The 23,587-nt window shown below is 47.4% G+C and overlaps 1 protein-coding gene across 1 annotated transcript; it reads right to left on the bottom strand.

The window, feature by feature from the left end:
• Positions 1–1,584: 1,584 nt before the first annotated feature.
• On the bottom strand, positions 1,585–23,076 carry GPR173 (G protein-coupled receptor 173). Its single transcript, XM_036839125.1, has 2 exons — positions 22,383–23,076; positions 1,585–4,447 (listed from the first exon to the last, which is right to left on the bottom strand). Exon 2 carries the CDS (start codon positions 4,348–4,350, stop codon positions 3,229–3,231), a length of 1,122 nt encoding a protein of 373 aa, XP_036695020.1. The 5' UTR covers positions 4,351–4,447; positions 22,383–23,076; the 3' UTR covers positions 1,585–3,228.
• Positions 23,077–23,587: the final 511 nt, after the last annotated feature.

The raw sequence follows: 23,587 nt of genomic DNA, 5'->3' as shown, positions 1-23,587 counted from the left end.
TTAAATTCTATTTTAGATTTTGGGGAGCCAGCTGGATGGTCTCTCGTGAGGCACGGTGGTGGGGTTCTGGCTTAGGTGTGGGATTCGCGTCAAGGATCTGCTCCTCACTTAAACCCTGACCAAATCACTGCCTCTCTCTGAGCTTGTTTCCTCTCCTCTAAATAAGGAGTCCCTAAAAAGACATGTAGGAAACTGCCCATTGCAGGCTTGTTGTGGTAGCAGAGGATTGGAGGCAACCTAGAGACCCATCACCCAGGGGAATGAATAAGAAAAATGTGATACATGTATAAGATGGACCACTAGAATGAATTAGGTCTACATACGGCAACATGGCTGGATCTCTCAAAAACAGAATGTTGAGTGAAGAAAGAAACAGAACAAGATTTATAGTACAATACTGTTTATGTAAATTAAAACACATAACAATACCATACATTTTTCACAGATACACATATATGTAAATAAACACATGAACGGTGGATTGGAAGGACGTACGTTAAATACACGAGAGTGGGTGCCTATGTGGAAGGGGGCATGGGATCAGGGATGGGTGATGAAAGGGACAAAACAAAACAAAATAAAAAATATAAAGGCCTCATATGGACCAATGATGATATAGTGTGCCAAGAACTGAGGAGTATGGTCAACTCAATTCTGTGCATCTGAGAGAGTAAAGTAATTGAGTGCCCAGGGAACAGGCTGGCTGGGGAGACTCCCAGGCTTTTTTTTTTTTCCCCCGTGACATCCCTCCCTCTGAATTTAATCAAAGCTTACCAAAATCCGAGCTGTAGACAGTGGACCCTTCCGAAGGGCTCCTATCCCAGACTGAGCAGTCCCTCCAGAAGCCATTATTTTGTGTGTGTGGGGGGCGGGCATTACCTAACCCCAATAGTTCCCCCCAAGTTTGATCCCCAATTCCCAGTCCCCATTCTCCATGGTGGTCCACTTTCAGGAACACCTTATCTGGCTTTTTGAGAGGAGACTGATACAGGAGTTGGGAGTGGTACCTGGGGGCTCCAGGCTTTGGAAAGAGTTGGGGTACTCAAGTATCCTGTCCCCCATGTTCAGAGCCTGGGCCAAGGGAGGAAAATCTTATGAGATGGGAGTCTACCCTCTTGCTACATACATACGTACCGTTTTCAAGTTCCATCTCTCCGACCACTCTACTTCTTGCTGCAGGCACATACTCTATTTTGTCCCCTCTCAATTAGGTGCATATGTGTACATGTGTGCACATGTGCACTGTATATGTCTCCACATACAGGCATTTGCTCACATGTGTGCCCCAGGCAGGAGTGCCCCCCAACAAAGTCACGCAGACACACTGTCTCACTTGACCATACCTCCCCACGTGTAGTCACACAGACAGGACACACACACACACACACACACACACTCACACACACAGAAAGAGAAAACATCCAATATAGCATTGTTCATTTCAGTTTTCCATTTACAAAATCCAATGGTGAATCCACGCAGTTAGAAAAAGGAAATGGAGGAAAATCCTCCTGAATGTACCCTATCTACCCCCACCCCTGTGGTGCCCCCACCCCACCCCCTGAAAGGCACCCCCATCACTATCACTGAGAGAACAGGTACCCCCACCCCCAGCCTCTCAGCCACTCTGGCCTGCCTTTCCAGGGCCACTCCATAGCCAGGCTCATTCATGTCTCTCCTGCCTAGAGTACCTTCTCCACCCCTCTTGGGTCAAGGCTTGCCCAGTTCTGGAGCTGTCTTGGAGTAGGAAGGGAGTGTAGGACAAGGGCTTCTGTAGGGAAGGGAAAGGGGGTGGATAAATACAGATCTCCCTCTCTCCCAGGAGATGAGAGGGGGACAGAGAACTTGGGCAAGACCAGGCAAAGAATGCCAGTTTGGCTCACCAGTCCATAAGACTTGATGGGAGCCCAGAGTGGACTCTGCCCTGGGAAGGAGGCTTGGGATCTCCCACCTGGGGAACCTGGCTGCAGTCTGCTCCACTTGGGGTGGAAGTAATGGTGGAGGGAGGAAGAGAGGAAGGGCTGTTCAGCGCAAGGAAGTTGGGGGCTGAGGGCCCAGAAGGCCAAGGGTTACCACAGAGGGGCTTGAGGCTCCTGAGGCTTGAGGGGGACAAAAAGAGGTCAGAGAGGAATGGACTCAAGTCCACAGTGCCTTGGAGTTCATACCACTATGACTTACCAAGGCCCTCAAAGAATTTTCATCTTCAGGAGAGTATCATGAACTCAGGAGACAATTCTGGGGTTGAATTCCACTCTGACCCCAGCCTTTGGGATCCAGCCATTCTGGAGAGTTTGACTTTCTCCCTACACTTCCATGGGGTGGGGGGCTGCTCCTGCCTGTATGGCACCCACATCAACCCCGGTGGGGTTGGAGTGGATTTCCATCCTCAAGAAGAAGAGTTGGGGGACGGGGATCCAGGAAGCAGCTTGAGAGAATGCAGCCAAGCTGGGGTCTCTTCAGCTCAAGGCATGTACTCACATCCTGCTCTTCACCTAACCTGGGCCCATCCCAGAAGCCCTTCTCCCTCCCCTCCTGGCTTCTCAAACAGATGCTCAAGAAACACTTGGGAGGTCTGGACATGGTGGGGACAGAGAAAAGACCGGGCTTGGGACCAGGGTTAGCCTAAAACAACATTGCACACAACGTAGCAATTAAACATTCCTTGCTCCCTGGGAACCCAGCACGCCCTTCGGTCCCTCTTGTCAGCAGATCAATTTCTCCCTAAACATCCAGGCCTTGCTAAAGGACTTGGAAGGGGAGGGTACGTGGGAGCAGAGGGGACAATAAGGGCTCTGGAAGTCTATTTTACAGGACAAATTTCCCCCTTCTGGACAATGTCAGAGGAGAGACATTAAAGCAAGAAAGCCTGTCTCCTCAGCTGTGAGTAGAAAAACCTGCATTTTCAGGTTTTTTTTTTTTCTGAATTGTCACTTCTGTGTGTGTGTGTGAGAGAGAGGTGGGGGGGGGGAGAGAGAGAGATTGTAGAAGTGGAGAAGGAGGTGGCAGAGACGGGCCCCACAGAACTAGAAATGCCTCTTTCCTAGTCCCCCACCCAGTCCCCAACCCTGGGGAGGTGCTGGCAAAGGTGCCTAGATTCCAGGTGGTTCGAGGGGCTGGGGCTGGAGCTCAGAAAGAAAGGCTCCTGTATGGAGCCCCACCTCTCCCCTTCTGTTGGCCCCATCATGGTGGCCCTGACTTTCTCCCTGCCTGTCTGCCTACCAGCCTGCTTCACATGACACAGTAGGGTTCTCTAGGAGCCGGGGCACCTCCTGTGCCCCAGCAGGGGGCATGAGTCCTCAGGCACTTCTTGAGGTCCTTGTTGAGCAGGAAGCAGACGATCGGGTTGACGGCAGCCTGGGCGAAGCTCATCCAAACAGCGGTGGCCAGGTAACGGTGGGGCACGGCACAGGCTTTCACAAACACTCGCCAGTAGCAGGCCACAATGTAGGGTGACCAGAGGAGCAGGAAGAGCAGTGTGATCGCGTAGAACATACGGCCCAGCTGCTTTTCACCCTTGACCTCGTCCATGCCCAGCAGCCGCCGGCTGGCTGCATGCCCATTCTGCCGGATACCCAGCAGGGTTGGTGGCATGGGCCCACGGCCAAAGCCAGCGATCCAGTTGGCAGCAGCCTGGCCGGTGGCCCCAGGGCCATGGAATGTCCAGTTCTGGCTGATGGCTGGCACCATCTGCACGGGCTTCATCTTGCGGTGTCGATACTCGAAGAGGAGCAGCTTGCCATAGACAGCATGTGTGGCTGCCATGAGCACAGCCAACATAAGCATGAAGCCCAGCGTGTCATTGGCCTTGAAGTAGCGATGCTCAAAGATGCACTGGTCCTCCTCACGGATGAACTTGTAGGTGCCCACGTCGAAGACAGGTGGGAAGGCCATGGCCACAGACAGGGTCCAGGCCATGCAGATGACAGCTGCGCATGTCCAGAGTGTCATGCGCTTGGCGTAGAAGCGGTGGTGGGCGATGGCCATGTAGCGTGTGACACTGATGCAGAACAGCATGAAGGCCGCATGGAAGCAAAAGAGCACGGCCATAAAGGCCACAATCTTGCAGCTGAGCGCACTGAAGGTCCATGAGGAGCCGTGGCGCACAGAAGCCAGCACAAAGGGGAAGCAGACGGCAGAGCGTATGCCATCAGCCAGGCACAGGTCCAGCAGAAAGTAGTAAGGAGCCTTGTGCAGGGCACGCTCCTTGAGCACCAGCAGGGACAAGATGGCATTGCCCGCCAGGCTCACGCACATGATCAGTCCCAGCAGCACCAGCTTCACGTAAGCCGATGCTGATGGCGGAGACAGTGCGCCGCTCACCTCCTCGGGCTCTCCAGTGGTGTTGGCCATACTGAGGGGCAGGGGCTGCTCCCAACCCTATGGGGTCAGCCAGTCCGGTACTCGATGGGCCCCGGGGGACTCCATCAGTTGTCCTGCTGGGCTGCACCTGCAAATGAGGACACAGACACAGAGAGACAGAGATATGAGGGCAGGAAAGAGACAGAGAGAAAACACACACACAGGGGCACAGAGACAGAGTGAGAAAGGACAGAACAAAGAGATAGAAAATGGACACAAATTGAGACAGAAATGGAGGGGATGAGAAAGAGAAGAGATAGGGAGAGAGACAGAACCAGAGAGACAGGAAGTGGGGGAAAGAAGGAGGGCGTAGGGAGGGAGGGAGAGAAACACAAGAAAAACAGACAGTGAGAAACAGGTGGAAAGGAAAGGTGAGGAAGAAACAGAAAGGGCAGTGTTAGTATGTCTAGGTGGCCTCCCCACTTATTCCCCGGCTGGTGTCAGGCCCTGCCCCTGGCCCACTGTTGCTCCTCCTCCCTCCTTGCTGGGTGAGGAGGTGCTTCGTCTCTCTGGATGTCCTCGGTTACCTGTTTCCCCCATTGGTGGGTCTGTGGGATGGGGATGTTGGTGCGGCTCTTCTCTCCCTTTGCAAAGCCCAAAGTTTGTGTTCTTCAAACTTTTTAAACTGCCACCCATAGTAAGAAATACATTTTACATCACAGCCTGGTACACATACAAGCATGTGTACATAGAGCTGAACCAAAAGTTTCACAAAACAGTACAGATCCTATGTATAATGTACCTAGTTTCTATTCTGTTTCACAGTTTTTTTGGTTAATGCTGGTAGCCACTCATTAAATAGGTTTCTTTATTCATAACCAAGCATGTGCTTAGCATGCTCGTGGAACAATGGGAAGACCAGTGTGGTTGGAACAGAGTGGCAAGAGAGACAGTGGAAGGTGAATTCACAGAGGGGTCTGGGGCCAGATCGTGCAGGGCTGTGGGCCATGACAAGGACTTGGGTTTTTACTTTAAGTGAGGTGGAGAGTATATGTGAATATAAAGACGTAGGTATGCTTGTGTGTATTCATTTGTTGAAAAACTATTTATTGAGCACCTACTGCATGCCAGGCACTGGTGATACAGCTGTGAAATAAACCGACAAAGATCCCTGCCCTTGTGAAGCTGATATTCTAGACAATAAAGAAGATACATAGGTGAAGTATACTAGGTCAAATGATGATAGGTTCCTAAAAATAAAAATAAAGGAGGGAAGGGGGATAGGAAGTGCTAAGGGTGGGAGAAGTGCAGTTTTAGATGAGGTGGACAGGGAAGGCTTCATGGAGGAGGTGTCATCTGAGCAAAGACATGAAGGAGGTGAGAGAGTGAGCCATGTGGACGTCTGGGGGAAGAGAAGTCCAGGCAGAGAGAACAGCCAGAGCAAAGGCCCTGAGGTGAGACTGCATGTGGTGCATTTGAGGAAGAGCAAGGAAGAGGGTAGAACAGAGTGAGTGAGGGGAAAGTGGTAAGAGGTGAGGTCAGAAAGGTGGTTAGGCCAGATCACATAGGCCATGGTGAGGACTGTGACTTTTACTCTGAGTGAGATGGGAGCTGTGGGACGGTTTTGAACAGAGGCGAGATGTGATATGACTCAGGATTGAATGGGATCCTGCTTGCTGCGGTGAGGAGCACAGATCATGTGAGGCAAAGGTGGAAGTAGGGAGACTCCTTAGGAGGCTCTTGCAGTAATCCAGGTGAGGAATAACAGCACCCCCGTGCCTCTTGCCCTGCTTTGCTTCTCTTCCTAGAATTTCTCTCTTCTAATGTACTATATAATTTACTTTTTAAATAGTTGTTTTAATTAATTAATTAATATTGATATATAGTTCATGTACGGTATTATATAAGTTACAGATGGACAACACAGTGATTCACAATTTTAAAGGTTATACTCCATTTATAGTTATTATAAAATATTTACTTTAAAATTTTGGTTTATTGCCTGCCTCTCCCTATTAGAAGGAAAGCTCCACAAGGGTAGGGATTATCAACTCACACACTCTCCTCTAGAAGAGCAGTGCACAGCCCATGGTAGGCCCTCAGTCAAAAGCTGTCAAATCAATTGGTTGAGGGACTAGAGGGGCTGGTGGCTCAGGGAGGGCTGCCTGGAGGCGTCCAGGTAGGATTTGCTGAGAGAGCTGTCTGGGCAGTGAGTGAATGGGACAGCACAGGCAAAACTTGGGGGGAAGCAGGAGAGCTCCTAGTGTGTGCGGGCTGGGTGTGGGGTGTGACAAGGTAGCAGGGCAGTTCCCTGAGGAGAGGCAGCAAGGCAGAAGCTGGAGAAGCTCAGAACTCCTGCTGGGACTGGGATGGGCTTGAAGTTGGGGGAGGTGGGGCTTGAGTGGATGTCTTTCTACCTCCTCCCTCCCAGGAAAACGGCTCCCCTCTGCACTGTTTCCCAGCTCAATCCAACCTGGCCTGCCACAGCCATCTGGGGCCAGACTTTGATGGCACCCCAAAGTCTCAGAGCTGGTGCCAGTGGGCCAAGGGAAGGTGCTAGGGTAAGGGCTTGAGAGAAGCGGAGTTGGTGGGCCCCTTCAGCCCCTCAAGGCCTCATAGCTCCCACACAACTGTGGACCAGCCGATAGCTGGGTGAGTGTAAATATGCACACACACACACACACACACACACACACATACACACACACACTCCTTAGCCTTGAGGAGAGGCAGGGAGGAAGTGATAGAGACAGAGAGTGAATGTAAGACAGAGTCAGAGAGACACACGAGTGACAAAGAAGGAGAGAGGAGCAGAGAGAGAGAGAAAGAGAGACAGACATATGGAGACATAGGAGGGGGGAGGGAAGGGGTGGGAGAAATACACAGAGAAAGGAGAGAGCCTTACACAGAGAAGAGGAGATAGAAATAGAGACAGAAAGAGGAAGAAGAGATAAAGTGAGAAAAAAGACACACACATACACACACACACACAGAGAAAGTGCAAGAGATAGACAAGGGAGAGAAATAGAGACAGAAAGAGAGAAAAAATAGAGACAGAAAAAATAAAGACAGAGGGACAGAGGGAAGGAGGGAGGGAGACAGAGACAGAGAGATAGAAGGAGAGGGATAATGCCAGGAAATAAAGAGAGAAAGATATAGAGAAATAGACAGGGACGGGGAGTGAGAGACAGATAAAGAGGGGACAGAGACAGAGGCAGAGACAGAGACAGAGAGAGGCAGAAATAAAGATGGAGACAGAGAGAGGGAGACACAGAGAGACACTAAGACCGAGAAGGTGGATAATGTGTAGCCCAGAGTCTCAGTGAAAACAAAAACAAACACTAAAACAAAACAAAAAACCATAAAACAATAGAAGCAAACAAACAAAACTCTGGTGTTGGGCTTCCCTGGTGGCGCAGTGGTTGAGAATCTGCCTGCCAATGCAGGGGACACGGGTTCGAGCCCTGGTCTGGGAAGATCCCACATGCCACGGAACAACTAGGCCCGTGAGCCACAATTACTGAGCCTGCGCGTCTGGAGCCTGTGCTCCGCAACAAGAGAGGCCGTGATAGTGAGAGGCCCACGCACCGCAATGAAGAGTGGCCCCCACTTGCCACAACTAGAGAAAGCCCTCGCACAGAAACGAAGACCCACCCAACACAGTCATAAATAAATAAATAAATACTTTAAAAAAAAAAAAAAAAAAAAAAACTCTGGTGTTGCCTGGAAAGCTGGGGTGATTATATAAAAAGTGAGGAGAGTGTTCTTCTAAGCATAGACTGGCAGCCACAGCCCAGGACCATCCGAGACTAAGGGTGTGTATGCATACACATAACACGTATACACCTGCTCATGCTCAGATGCCCTTAGAGATACACAGACACCTACACACACACTCACAAACACATAGGCTACTCCTATAGAGACCCATGGACAGCAACCAGCTCACACACAGGAGCACTGGTGTGCACACACGGCACTCACACACACACACACACACACACACACACACACACACACACACGGTATATCGTGTATGCCGCCTCATTCACACAGGCACAGTGTACCCTGCTTAAACACCAGTGCTTTGTCCTCAACAAAGGCATTACTGCCCCCTAGGGGACATTTTGGAAATTTATAGGAGCATTTTTGGTTGCCACAGTGCTGGGTGTGTCCTTCCAACATTTGGGGTTCTGGGCGAGGATGCTGGCCATCCAGTGACCTGCAGGGCAGTCTTACACAGCCAACATATGTCCCTCATCCCATAGGATTTTGGACTTGGAATGAACTGAACCTAGAATCTAACTCTATTTCACAGTTAAACACAGTTGTTCCTTTGATTTAATATACCCTGAATTATCCAGGAATGTGGCTGTCATGTAAGTCTAGAGACTGTACTTTGTTTTGTGGAGCACTTTCCTTGAGTTGTTCAGTATTTCGGAAACTCTCACCCCTAGGCCTTTGCCTGTCATTTGCCTGCACTTCGTACAAGGGGCAGCTTCTGATTTTTCCCTTCTCCTAAATCCACATTTACTCGTTATAAGATGTTACAAGCTTCTAATTCACTGAATCTCCTGGGGAGTGTCATGCCCAAGCATTTCCATATTGAAATGCAAATTATTTTCTTATAAGCCACTTTTATTTCTTATTTATTTATATTAGAGTTAATATAATGTGGCTATTGTATAAAATACTATATGAATTTTCTTTTGAAATTATATATGCAGAGAGATTGTATTATTTAAGAACTTCATGTCCAGATAGTAAAGGGGTGTTACAAAATATGTTACATAAAAGAGGGTGTTGGGTATGAGAGGGCTGAGAATTGCTCATATGCACAGACACACACACACGTGCAGTGGCCCACAAACCCACAATTATAACTCTCCTAACATACACACAAACTTTCAAATCGTGACAGATACACACACACAAACCTACTCATTGTCACTCACACGTAGACTCATATATACCATTTGTCCCAGTGTACCTGATTATTCAAATCCTCTCACGTATTTAAACTCTTGCAACACAGCTGCAAGAAAACAGTGGCATACCTATATCATCACATATACAAATATGGTTACACACGTTAACACTCAGTCACTTACATACGCCAGCATGCTCACATGCACTTGAACCCTGCCACACATATGTATACACAGACTGCCCCTCAGATACCCACAGAAAAAACAGACAAGTAAAAAACTGCTCACATATACACACATGTACATACGCTAACACACTCTAACATACAGAGACCAACTGATCCAAAACCTCTCACATAGATTATGCACACTCACCAACACAGATGTGTACACCCTAGCACAGGTATACACAGATGCCCATTCATGTACACGCTCACTCATGCAGAGAAGTAGACCAGCTCCAACACAGACACAGACACACACACACACCCCTTAGCAATATGCAAGCACAAGCAAACACAAAGAAAAAAGCCAGATATAGTGTATACAGATACACTCTCACACACAGACGTCTATACACACACAAACTTGCTCACAAGCCACATACTTACTTGACATATACAGCCTGCAACAGGTATACACCCAGAGACAAACCCGTGCAAGTGCACAGAGCAGCCAACTCCAGAACACACAGGTGGAAACATTAGCAGAGCTGTCTGGGGCTGGAGCAAGAGAGGGCTCGAGGGGACCATGTGAGAAGGGAGGTTGTAAATGTCTGGAATGCTTCCTGTCGAAACATCCCAGATAGTCAGATTATTACTTTGGTTGCCACTGGTTGTTCATCATCAGTGAGGTTTTTTGGCTTTGCCCATACATGTACAATGTTTGTTTTTCTTTTCATTTGATCTCATTCTTATTTTTCCACAATTTTTTCTACGAAAATAGAAGGGCTGTATGATTGTAGCTGTTATTACTATTATATAGAATTAGGTGTTCCTAAAGAGAATATAACAATTTTGTTAATTTCCTTGATTGTTGCTTCTTTATTAAAAAAATGTTTTCTTCTAGAACATTTCAAACAAAAATGTAGAAAGAATCCTGTAATGAACCTCAGGGCATCCATCACCCAGACTCACTAACGATCAACTCATAGGGTCTTGTTTCACCTATAACCTCACCCACTTCCCCCACTTCCAGAGTATTCTGAAGCATATCTATTATGCCATTTCATCCATAAGAATTTCAGTAAGTACTTCTAAAAGATAAGAACTCTTGGGCTTCCCTGGTGGCGCAGTGGTTAAGAATCCACCTGCCAATGCAGGGGACACGGGTTCGATCCCTGGTCCGGGAAGATCCCACATGCCACAGAGCAGCTAAGCCCGTGCGCCACAACTACTGAGCCCGCACACCACAACTACTAAAGCCCGCGTGCCTAGAGCCCGTGCTCCACAACAAGAGAAGCCACGACAATAAGCTCACGCACTGCAACAAAGAGTAGCCCCCGCGCACCGCAACGAAGAGTAGCCCCCGCTCACCACAACTAGAGAAAGCCCACGTGCAGTAACGAAGACCCAACGCAGCCAAAAATAAATAAATCAAATAAATAATTTTTTTAATTAAAAAAAAGATAAGAACTCTTTTTAAAACATTACATTTTTATTATTTCTTTGCTTATTTATTGATTTACTTGCTACTGGCTTTTAATATTTAAAATTTGGCAAATCTGATTCTTGGGATTTCATAATTAATTTCATAATTAATTATTATCTTTTGTTTTTAGGTAAAAATATTTGTCAGTAAATGAGTGCAGCCTGACTATAGCTGAATTGAATTGATTCATTAAAGGGAACTCTAGGCCTTTCTGGGTTTGTCTCAGAGTGCTGCTTAAAAATGCAGAAGACCTAAAACTTGATTTTTGGAAAAAATCAGTTTTCAGAAGTCACAAAGGGTCACACAAAGGGTCAGTCTGCTGACCCCTTCAATACTTTATATTCACGTAGATTTAATTTTTAAGATATTTCTTTCCCCATCAAATTGGACTTTTTGATTAAAGCTGGAAAATCAAGAGACTCATAAGACAAACACAGTAGTCTCCCCTCCAAAATAATCCAGGATGTTCCTAATTTAAGCAATTTAATGAGGATTGTCTCAAATTTGAGTTCAGCTGCCCAGTTAGCCCTCTTTTCCTCAGCCTAAATGTCCAATCTGTGTGGAAAACTTATCAACAGAAACCTTCACAGTAGGCTATGTTGGTCAACTGACCACAAAACACTCTATCACACAGAGAAAGATTTGGAGTTTTTGAAGCATCTGGAAGAGCAAATTAAGAAACTGGGCTCTTTTTTGAGATGAGTTAGAACATTCTTAGATGGAGTTCAACCAGCTAGTAACAGGGTTATACAATTAACAAGTAAAGCTAAGATGCCCACCCAGTAGAATCTCATATGTTAGCAGTCTGCCGGGAAATTATCCACACTATATTTGAGACCAACAAGGTAGAAGAAATAGGACAGGGGCCACTTTCAGTTATTTCTGTTAGGAGATACGCTGGTGACAGGTCAAAGGACATCGAGATAACACTAACCCAGAAGATTGCTGAATCAAAGGGGTTTTCATTTTATATTGATGTATCTCAGGATGTTGATTAACTGTGCTTGGTTTATAGTACTAGTCAGAAAGCCTGAAGAGAAATGCCAGAAGCACCAAAATAAACTAAGGTTGAAATATTCGAAGTGATACATAAATATTTTGAAATATTGTGGAAACTCTGCATAAATCTGTGGACTGGCGCTGCTGTTGTGATGGCAGGAAGTTTACAGCTGGAATTTGTTCTGAAAATGCTGAGAGTCATCCACTGAGGAGCCTTAACCTATAAAAGTTTGCCTGAAGGTCTAACTTCCAGAGTAAATGATGCCAGGTGAATTTAATTAGATCCAAGGCACTACCCACCCACTTGTCAGCTTTCTGTGAAGCACTGGAATCAGTACACCCTTCTCTATTGTTTTAAGCCTAAGTGTGTAAAGATTTTATAATGGATTTATGAGCTAAAAGAAAAATTTCAGCATTCCTCTGTGAATGATTCTCACTTCGCAGATTTGATGCTTACTGGCTTCAACACACGGCTCTTTGAGCACATGAATAAAATTACATCAAAAATTTTCGACACTCAAAGATACATGAAAGTATACCGACAAGGTTTATGGATTTGAAGCCAAACTTCAACTTAGAAGAAATCAGGTCAAGTATGGTTCCTTGGGTGATGTTTAGTTAGCACTATAAGTTAAACACTAAAGAAGACTTACTAGGATGAATAGAACAAGGTCTACTTAGGGGAAAACTTCATCATTATTTTTAAATACTCAAAATGAAAATTTTCTGTTGGATTCAAAATTCATGAGCATTTGTTACAAGAAATTTCAACATCACATTTGACTGAAAGAAAAGAAAGAGGTGTTAGATTTAAAGAAGGATCTCACCTTTGAAGTACAAAATTCAAAGACTAAGAATTATAGATTATTGATGAGAAAAGAGTTTTAATCAATTAAAAAATACCCTTTGACCATGTGCTGCCACTTAGGCAAAGGGTTTCCTGTTGATGGTGACTACCAAGAGACAGAAGAGATTATGTAGCTATTCTGAGCATAAAACCTGGGTCTCTGCCTGGGCAGAGCAAGAACAAGTGAGTTATAAAAGGGAGGCACGAACAAGCAGTTGTTCCATTTGTTAAGAAAGGTTGGTATGATGTGAAAGCACCAGCCATATTCAACACAAGAAACTGCACCTGATGCTTCAGAGAAACCAAAATGATACCTGATGACCCCAAAGCTCATGCTTTTGAGGTGAGTTTTGCTGACCTACACAACCATGCTGCTACATTTCATACATTCAAGCTAATTATGAGGACATTAGGGCAAACTATGCCTAAACAACCTCCATGGAATGGGTATTACCTTCAACAACATGCCTTCCAAGATCAAGAAGAGGCAGGCCACAATGGAAGTTTATATCCGTGTCAAAAGTACCAATGGTTATTTGCTTCATTTGTTTTGTTTGGGTTTTTACCAAGAAACACAACAACTTGGCATAAGGGATCTACGCTCAGCACCAAGTGATTTACCAAATCATGATGAAAATGACCATAAAACAAATCAAGACAGTCATGACCAAAGATGCAGAACAAGTGGGCACGAATGTTGACCACTACAGATTTGCACCAGTGAATTAAAAAGTTATGTTTACAGAAGTGAGCTCAAGTGTACTATGAAAAAATTTGGAAAAGATTTCATTTGAAAGTTGCATACAAATTCAATATTAAATAATTCTCCTAAAACTTGGCATTTTAATTTTTCTTACCACAATTTTTATAATATAAAGAAAATGTAAGGAATTTCTTTTCACCAAACCCCAGTACCCCTAAATCCTCTTAAGTTTACTACAGTGTGCCATACAAATATTTCACCTTCTCTGTGTGCCTGACACATTCACAGCTAGTCGTATTGCGTGGACACTTGCACACATGAACAGATACACAGCACACAGGCATAGGTGTACATGGAGATTCAAATTTACACACACATCCAGACTTACCCCAGCTGATAGGTGCAGTCAGATGCTCACACACACACCTCTTCTACACAGAAAGAGGCATGTGTGTAGGTGCCCACTTACCAGCAAATCATGCAAAGATTTATATAACACACACACACACATATATAACCACCCTTCTATAGAAATACAGGCCTAGGCACCGATACATTTGCCATTCACATGGGCACGTGCACACACATACACCTACAGACCAAATCGTACGGACCTATATGCTTTCAGACACAGTCATGTATGCACAGATATAAGAACTTGACATTCAGTCGCAGGGCAAGTGCTGCTCACATCCTACAGATCCAGGCCCTTCCCCACCCCAGGCTCTTACACTAAGAGATTAAAACCTACCATCTTATATGAACCCTGCCCTGGCACACATACATATACACACAGTACAGACTTGCTCGCCCATACAGACACATGGCTCAGGCTCACTGCTACACACAGAGGCAGGCAGGCAGGTGAAGCAATGCAGACTCACACATACACACCCACATAGCCACTGCTGCTTATAAACACAGACAGGCACACTCATTCACACCTACACATACATTCACATGACACAGATACACACATCCTAGTACATGGCCATATAGGCATAAATCCTCTACACACACACGCATCCACCTACATCATCACATATAAACCTGAATACCAACCTTCTTACATTTACAGACACTCACAACATGCACACATTTACATCCTGACCACTATAAACCCGTTTACATATTCAGATAAAAATGCACTGTGCACTACCACAGATACAGGTATATGCACTCATACACTCAGATGTGTGTATGCTGGGAAGCATACACACAGGGCCAAACCTCTTCCATCAACCTCCTAGACCCACACTTCCATCCTCATACACCCATGGTTTTATATACACACTGGGACACATATAAGTACAAACCCACTTTTATGTATAAACACACCCTCACATACACCCACGATCTGCTCATTCTCTCACACATACATGTGGATACTGATAATGTGGCAAATATACACATAGAAACTACCCCGTTCACACTTGCAGATAGACACATACTGTCACCTACACATAGGCGCATGTGACAATTATAGTACTGGGTAACACCTTATATGGCACAGAGGACTCATTATGTGCCAGGCACAGTCCAAAGCACTTTTTGAATATTAACTCATCCAATTCTCACTCTATGAGATAGGTAGTATTATTACCCCTACTTTATAAATGAGAAACTAGGGCTTAGTTGAGGTTAGGTGACTTGTCCAAAGCCACACAGCTAATAAAGGCAGAATTAGGATGTAAACCCAGAGCCTGGCTCAAGACCTTACAGATCCAACTTACTCACATGTAGAAACACCTCATACACATATACAGATACACACTACTTTAGCACAAGCACATGCACACACAAGCCATGTACTGACAGGCTCAGGTACAGTTACACACATACACATACACAAACATGGACATGCTCACATTTACAGACACTCCAGCAGAGGTATATCTTGCCCCAGGAAAGATATACACATTCATACAACGCCCACAATCATGCACCCCACCAAAACACACCCACACTACTAAACACACAAAACACCCACATATACCACCTACACACCATCTAAATATATCCACACTCACATACAGATGCACCCACTTTCTCAGATACTCTCCCCACCCAGATATACCCAAATGCTCTCACACACACTACCCACATATATTCACATGCACACACATCACCCAGATATACCCTATCTCCCTCCCATACACCATCCTGAGAGAACCGCACACATCCTACTTAGATATACCCACTCCCACACGCCCCAGCCCAGGTGGCTACACATTCTCTTTCTCACACACACTATTCAGATGCACCCACTCTCACACACACACCCAATACTGATACACACTCTCTCACACACATCCCATCTAGACACACCCATCCTCATACACACATACCTCAAATACACCTACACTCACAGGCACTCCACCCAGATACAGCCACACTTTAAGCAAACTTCCAACTCAGTACACCCACACTCTCACATACAACATTCAGATACACCCAAACTGACACACACTCCCAACCCAGAGCCCTCATACCCAACCCAGGCAAACCTACAGTCTCTTTCACGTGTGGTATCAAGATACACCTACAATGACACACACACCATTCAAACACACTACACTTACACCCCACCCAGATACTCACACTCACCCAATTCAAATACATCCACATGCACAGATACCCACCTACACATAATCCAGAGACCCCCACTCACAAACAAATCCTATCCATACATGCCCACACTTCTCATGTTCTTTCTTTGTCTCTCTGTCTCTGCCTCTCTCACACATACACACACAAACAGAGCCCACTCACACAGCCCCAGCCAGATACATCCACACTCTCATACATACACACAACATCCAGATTCATCCCATGTGGACCACTGAGATACATTCACACCCATATGCATCATCTAGATACACTCCACTACCATCTAGATACACTTGCAAATTCACACACACACATCCCATCTAGATAATCCAACTTTCATTCATGCCATCCAGGTGCACTTCCCCAGACACTCCACTGCCCAAATACATCCAATGTTCTCATCCTCTCCACACCACCCAGATGCCCCCACATTCCAAACTCACACTTCCCACCCAGTAATGTCCCCCAAACTCTCCTTCACACACCTCATCCAGTTATACACACACTCACACACATACCCAAGTACACATTATACCCAGTTATGCAACCGAAGCTCTAACAACACACCATCCAGATATACCTTAATACATACTCCACCACCCAAATACACCTGTGCTCTCACCCAGCCACCATCCAGATGCACTCACATTCAAACAAACTCCACCCAAAATACACCCACACACTGTCTCACAAACAGCCCAGATGTACCACACTCTCTCACACATCATCCAGATACACCCAGCCACATACCAAAACACTCACATTCACTCCCTGACCCAATCAAACCCAAACACTTCTACCCCATCCAGATACACCTACACACTTCTCCCACTGGATACATTCATGCTCTCACACTCCCACCACACTCAGAAACACCTATGCACTCTCTTATACATACACACAATCCAGCTCCCCCCCTCTCTTAATCACCATCATCCAGAATACCCACACTCCACGCACACCATGCAGGTATACCCATGCTCTCTCACACACCACACACACCTCACTCACATATAGCCCCCACAGCATCCACAGATACTCCCAATTATATACACACTCACATACACCCCACCCTCACCCAGATGGGCCCAAATTCTCTCTCTTACACACACACACACACAGACACACACACCATCTAGATAAACTCCATCACACACTTACATTGCCTAGATACACTTGTGCTCTCACCCACCTACACACCATCCAGATATACCCACACTTGAATGCCCCCACCCCAATAGACCATACGCCTTCATACGCTCACTCTACCCAGAAACACCCACACTCCCTCTTACACACGTAACATAGATAGGTCCACACTGTAAAACATACATCATCTAGATAACCCCCCACTCTCTCTTGCGCCATCCAGATACACCCATACCTACATACCCCTCAAATATATATATTCTCACACATATTCCCACACAGCCACACCCAAAGTGTTACTTATACCATCCTCCACCGAAATAGGCCAATGGTCTCATAGTGCCTCACAAATGCACCATTCACACACACCCACATCCACACTCATCCCTCTCAAATACACCCAAATGTCTCACACTCAAACCTTACCCAGAAACACCCAGGCTCTCTCTTACATACACGCAACCCAGATCCCTTCTCTCTCTCTCTCTCTCTCCCTCTCTCTCTCTCTCTCTCTCTCTCTCATCAAATATAGCACCCACTCCACACACACACCCCACTTCACCTGGATATACCTTCACTTTTCAATTATACATACACATTTAGATCCAGATTTCTCCCTGGATAGCACAACTTGGGTGCTGTGTGTGAAAACCATTTACCAACCCTTGATACCATACAATGCCATTTTGTCCTGGGCCTTTGATGGTGGGGGGAGGATGGGAAAGGAGGTCTTTGTGTTTCAAGAAATCCTTTTCTAAAGAGGTCACAGGCCCCCTTCCCTAGTAGGATATCAGTCATTTTTGGTTCTTACTTCTTGAGTGTGAATGATGACAGGAATTCTCCTGAGACCCTCACAGAAGCCCAGCACATGGTCAAGGCCAGAGAAATCCCAGAAGGGGGTCATGGATTGCTCAAGTGTTTTGGCTTCCATCATCTAGGATGTCTACACAATTAGAGCCAGACATGGTCTAGCAGGGTACCTGACTTTCAGATAGGCACATAAATACACGCTGGGGTAAACATAGCATCACGCAGACTCATAAGTACCCTCCCTTATCACCCTCTCAATGATAAGGCCTATCTGCACAAGCCCAAGGCCAAATCTTTCTCCCTCTCTCACATACATACCATGAGACAGGCACATGCACAAATACCTACACTCATCCCTACAATAGGCACACCCACAGCAGTGCACACTCACACTGCACTTGGTCCCACATATGCACATCCATTTATTCTCAAACACAGACATATATGCATAGCATATACTCACATGACATAATGCCCACAAAGGACATACTTTCACTCACAAACACAGGTGTACACACAGGCATATTTACATATGTCCACAGACGGGCAGACTCTGTATCACACCCAGTGAGACAATGAACAAACATGACACACAGAGGTGAGCTCCCAAATGTATACACATACAGCCCCAGACACGACCACATAAGCATATTCACACATACTCACACCAGGATGTACTCACACACACAAACACCCAGATGTGCACATGCTTGTCAATTAGATGGTGTACTCATACATGGACATTCTAACACACATAGACTTATACACACAACTGGGCATGTACACCTATAAGCGTATTCACATGAACTTAGGCTTGTACATCATTCATTCCTGCAGGCACAGAATCAGACATGGAGACACAAATGTACTTACAAAACACACTCACACAATTACACACACCATTTATGTTGACACATGTTCATACACCCATATGAGAAAATATGCAAACAAAAGAAGACTCATGCACACATGGAAGAATAGTCACATATTCTCACACACTTGTACATCTGCACAAGAAGAATTGCTAACACTCATCACAGACAAACACATGCAAAGACAACCTCACACACAGACACGCACACACTCAAATGCATTTATAGGCCAAGAGTGGTGTGTACGTACATTCACTTACACTGTTCTACAACATATGCTCCAGAACAAACAATGGTAGATAAACACAAATACACATATGCAAATAATTAGAACTATACAAATTGGTGCAGTTCAGACACCACCTATGCATTCAGACAGACACACACCCTGGCATATTTACACACACATACACTTAGATGTGTGTGAATACACAGGCAAATATACAGACATGTTCACTCAAGTGCACACACAGCTAGATGTTCACACATACCAGCATATACACACACATTCACTCAGTCACTCACAGGCATTTCCACACACACATTCACACTCACTCAGAAATTCAAACAAAATACATAATGAGACAGGTGCATCCAAGTATTATGAGTTGTAGTTACTCATGCTCACCACACTCAGAGATGCACTCACACACAACAGTGTACCCACAAACACAACTAGACATATACATGAATGCAGCCATTTACCTATGCACACAGCCTTTTGTGCATATATTTAAAGGTGTACACCCCCCCAGCCATACCCATATATATAATCAAATGTGCACACATAGGCAAACCCACAAGGCATACTTTCATGCACAAAACATGTGCATTCACACACTCTCCCCTACCCACACAATTAGTTCTCCTTATAGTAGTGTGACCATCTACACTAACATTTCCCTAATCAGATGTAGACCCATGGGTCTGTCTACAGACAATATGTATTCAAACATGCACACAAAGACGTAGACATAATTCAAAATGCTGGAGAATCCACAAAGACATTCACACACAGGCCTACTCATACATATACATGACAGGCACACCCACGCAGAAGCATGTGTACCCACACTTACCCTCCCATACATGCATGGACACACACACATACACATGCCCTTACACTTACAAACACACCATTTAGATGCACTTGTATTCATATGCACACAGGGGCATACACAATTATACACAATCAGATATATCTGGGCAATCACCTAATAGGACATGTACACCCAGGCATTCTGAAACCCTCACACTCATACACATACAATCAGACATGTACACTCAAAGACAAATGTATACCACATACATATATTTAGCGAGACATTCAACAGGCCTATTGGCTCAGAGAAACACACCCTCACTCAGGCTCAGGATCCAACATGCCCATTTGCTCACCCAGACAGACATGCAAAGTCATACCCACTCCCTTGTACACACACCATCCTACCCAGACACCCACACACTTTCACACCGTCATGTGACCTGCTAACACACACAGACTCATACACATTCATAGTGCCCATGAACAGACAGACACACACAGCCATATGTTTTCAGTTGCATATATACACCCACGCTCAGGCCTAGATGCCTCTGGACCACAGGTGGGGTTCTCTCCCTTCTGCACCAAATGCTTCTTCAGAGAAGTCTACTCTATAAGCCTACTCTATATATTCCACCCCTCCCTGCTCCCACAGAGGAGGTCTGCTGGGCCTCAGTGTTTCCCCTCTTCCTAATGCTCCCCTGGCCTTGAGGACTCTCCTCCAGCCACCGACCCCTCACTCAGTGTTCCACCACATCTCCACACCCAGAAACCAGCCAGCAGACCCAACTGTCCCTCCAGCCCAGGCTCTATGTTAGCAACTCCCTGGGACCCGTCCCCCACAGCTCTGGCTGCTGCATGGGCCACACCCGAAGCCCTGTGATCTCAGAAGCTTCAGCCCTGTCCCCACGCCCTGCCAACCACTGACCACAGGCCAAACTCTTGCCAAGTCTCCCCTCAACAGGGAGATGCATACATCACCAGAGTCAGCAATGCTGCAGGCTGCAAGCCAGGCCTCTGCTAGCTCACGGGGGCTAGAGCCTCTGTGTGTGTGTGTGCACAGACAGGGGCAAGTGCAGGAAAGGAGCCTGGAAGAGGGTGGGGGCAGGAGGCTCTGCTCACAGCCACCACTTATTCCTCCTTACAAATGAGGAGTAACAACACAGAGTTGCTCCTGCCTCCTCCTCCCCTCCCCTCCCCCATTTACCTACCTGCTGCCCTCCCCAGATCTCAGCCAAGACCCTGGAGAAGAGGGGCCAGTCCTTCCCCCAAATAACTAATGACAATATTAATCATGAACAATCAGCAACAATATTGACCATGAGCTTTGCTGACATTGCTTCAGGGCCACTTCTATACACATCCTTTACTTACATGCACCAACTCATTTAGTCACTACACACAGCCATGAAGGAAGGGTTACCAGTCTCTTTGACAGATGAGAAAACCAAGGTTCAATAAGTAGCACACTTTCACTAAAGTTGCAGAGCCAGTAGTTGAGGGAGGTGTCCCTGGAGAATCCATGTTCTCCATGTACCAGGCTTTCCTGCTGCTTCAGACAGAGGGACCACAAGGCCATAATATCTGGGGAATCCCATACACAACATGGGAGTCCGAAACAGAGATTGAGAGCCTTGGATGAAGGCTGGGGCCCACACTGTGGGGACAACCATGTTGCGTCTGGCCCCTGCAGGGTGTTGTGTGGCATGGTCCTTGCCTCCACCAAGGCATCAGGCAGTCTAGGGCCTGGAAGTGCTCCCCACCCCCACCTCACCTTCCTTTTAGCCCTTCAGTGGCTTCCTCCCCCTAGCTGGAAATCACAGCAGTATCTTCCCTGGTGAGTGAGCAAAAGTCTGTGCTACTTGTGGGGAGAGACAGGGGAAGGAAGGAAGGAAAGAAGGAAAGAAGGAAGGAAGGAAACAAGGAAACAAGGAGTGGGGGGTGGTCTGGGCTGGGAGCAGCTTCTCTGTCACGTCTACTCACCTGCCAGCTCACACACTCAGGCAGACACACACACACCCTGCATGCTGGCCAAGGAAGCTGGCGGAGAGTGGAGGAGGAGGGAGAGGGAGAGGAGGCAGCTGCAGGAGGCTGAGCCTGCCCAGGGTGCAGGCATCGTGAGGGGAGCACAGCCGGGCTCCAGGCATGCCTTCCACAGATAGCACACAAGGAAATATTAACACAGCCTCGTGCTCAAATGCGACCATAATGATAAAAACAGACCTTGTATGGGGAAACAGGTGGTGGTTCCCTTCCTCACGGGACATTTGGGATTGAGGAAGATGGGGATGGCTAGAGGACTCTCCAGGCTTCAGTGCCCAAGTAGCCCTTGTGATGGAGCAGAAAGAGAGAGAGACTAACAGAATCAGAGAGAGACAGAGAGCATGGCAGTGATGGAGACTCTGGAATATGTGTGGGGAGACAGAAGTCCCAGCCCCCCATCCTCGGTGGAGCGATGCTGACTACTTACCTAGGCTCTCTCAGCAGGGCTGTCTTGGAATCGAGGGAGGGGGCTCAAGCTGTCTCACTCAGGATAAATCACAGCCCAGGCCACATTGTGGGACCCTTCGTGATCTGGCAGCCAGTGACACTCCTGCTTCTGTTGCCGTGGATACAGCCGGGCTGGTCTAAATCGCAGACATCAGGGGAAGCAGGCACTGGAGGAGTGCACTGGGCAGGGCTGGGGGTGTTGGGGAACACCAGGTGGGCAGCACACAGCCTTGGGGTGCCCAGCTAGCTGGCAGGTGGGGGTCCAGGCAGGTGCTTCCCCAACTACACACTCCCACCCCCATCTTCACGCCACCGCCAAGCTGAGAGGGGGGCCAGCACTGACCCCTGCTACCCGTCTGCCCACCTGGCTGCCGGTCCCCCCTTCCCCCTCCCTGTCTGCCCGCTGGCCGCCGCCTTTTGTCCTCAGAAGACACGGTCCCCGCGGGGCCTCTGCCAAGCCTCCAGCAGATGCTCAGGGTCTGGGGCTCCTCCCTGGGAGCACTGGGGCCATGGCCTGGGAGAGCCCCAGGTTGTGGGCGCTCTCATCCAGGCTCACCCCGCTCCCCAGGCCTGTCGGGGATGGGGAAGAGGTGCAGGTCCACAGCCAGAGGCAGCAGCAGAGGTGGAGTTGGGGAGGGGATGGACGCCAGAAAGAGGGGGTGGGGTGGAGAGAGAGGCTGGCCCGATAGCTGTGTCCCGGGTTTTAGATCCGGGTTGAGGAGGGTGGCTCAGAGCATCCGAGGGGGGGGTCCTGATGCAAAACGGGGGCACCGTGGGCCTGCCGGAGGGACCCTCCAGGCCTGGGAAGCACCCCAGCTTACACAAATTTAGGTCCCAAGATGCTGGGGACACCCAGCCTGGATAAGGCATCGGCGGGGAGCCCAGGGCACTAAGCTGGACCCCATCCGGGCTGTCCGTCCCCCCTCTCCTCGATTTGCACGGTCCCTGCCTCAGGGGCGGGCGGAGGAGGGAGGGAGGCAGGGAGGGAGAGGGAGGGAAGGGGGGAGGCTGAGCAGGCAGGGAGACTCCCAGCCGCCAGCCTGGTCCTCCCTGGGGCGGGGCGGGGCGAGGCAGGGAGGGGAGTGGGGGCTGGTGAGGCTGGGGAGCAGCCGGCTGGCTGGCTGGCCGACTGGGTGGGGATGCTGGCGTGGCGGCTGTGCTGCCAGGACAATAGCTGCCTGGGGA

This window comes from Balaenoptera musculus, chromosome X (assembly GCF_009873245.2).
Source record: "Balaenoptera musculus isolate JJ_BM4_2016_0621 chromosome X, mBalMus1.pri.v3, whole genome shotgun sequence".
NCBI lineage: Eukaryota > Metazoa > Chordata > Mammalia > Artiodactyla > Balaenopteridae > Balaenoptera > Balaenoptera musculus.
The sequence above is the reverse complement of the archived record's forward strand: the minus strand, read 5'-3'. Positions and strand labels throughout refer to the sequence as shown.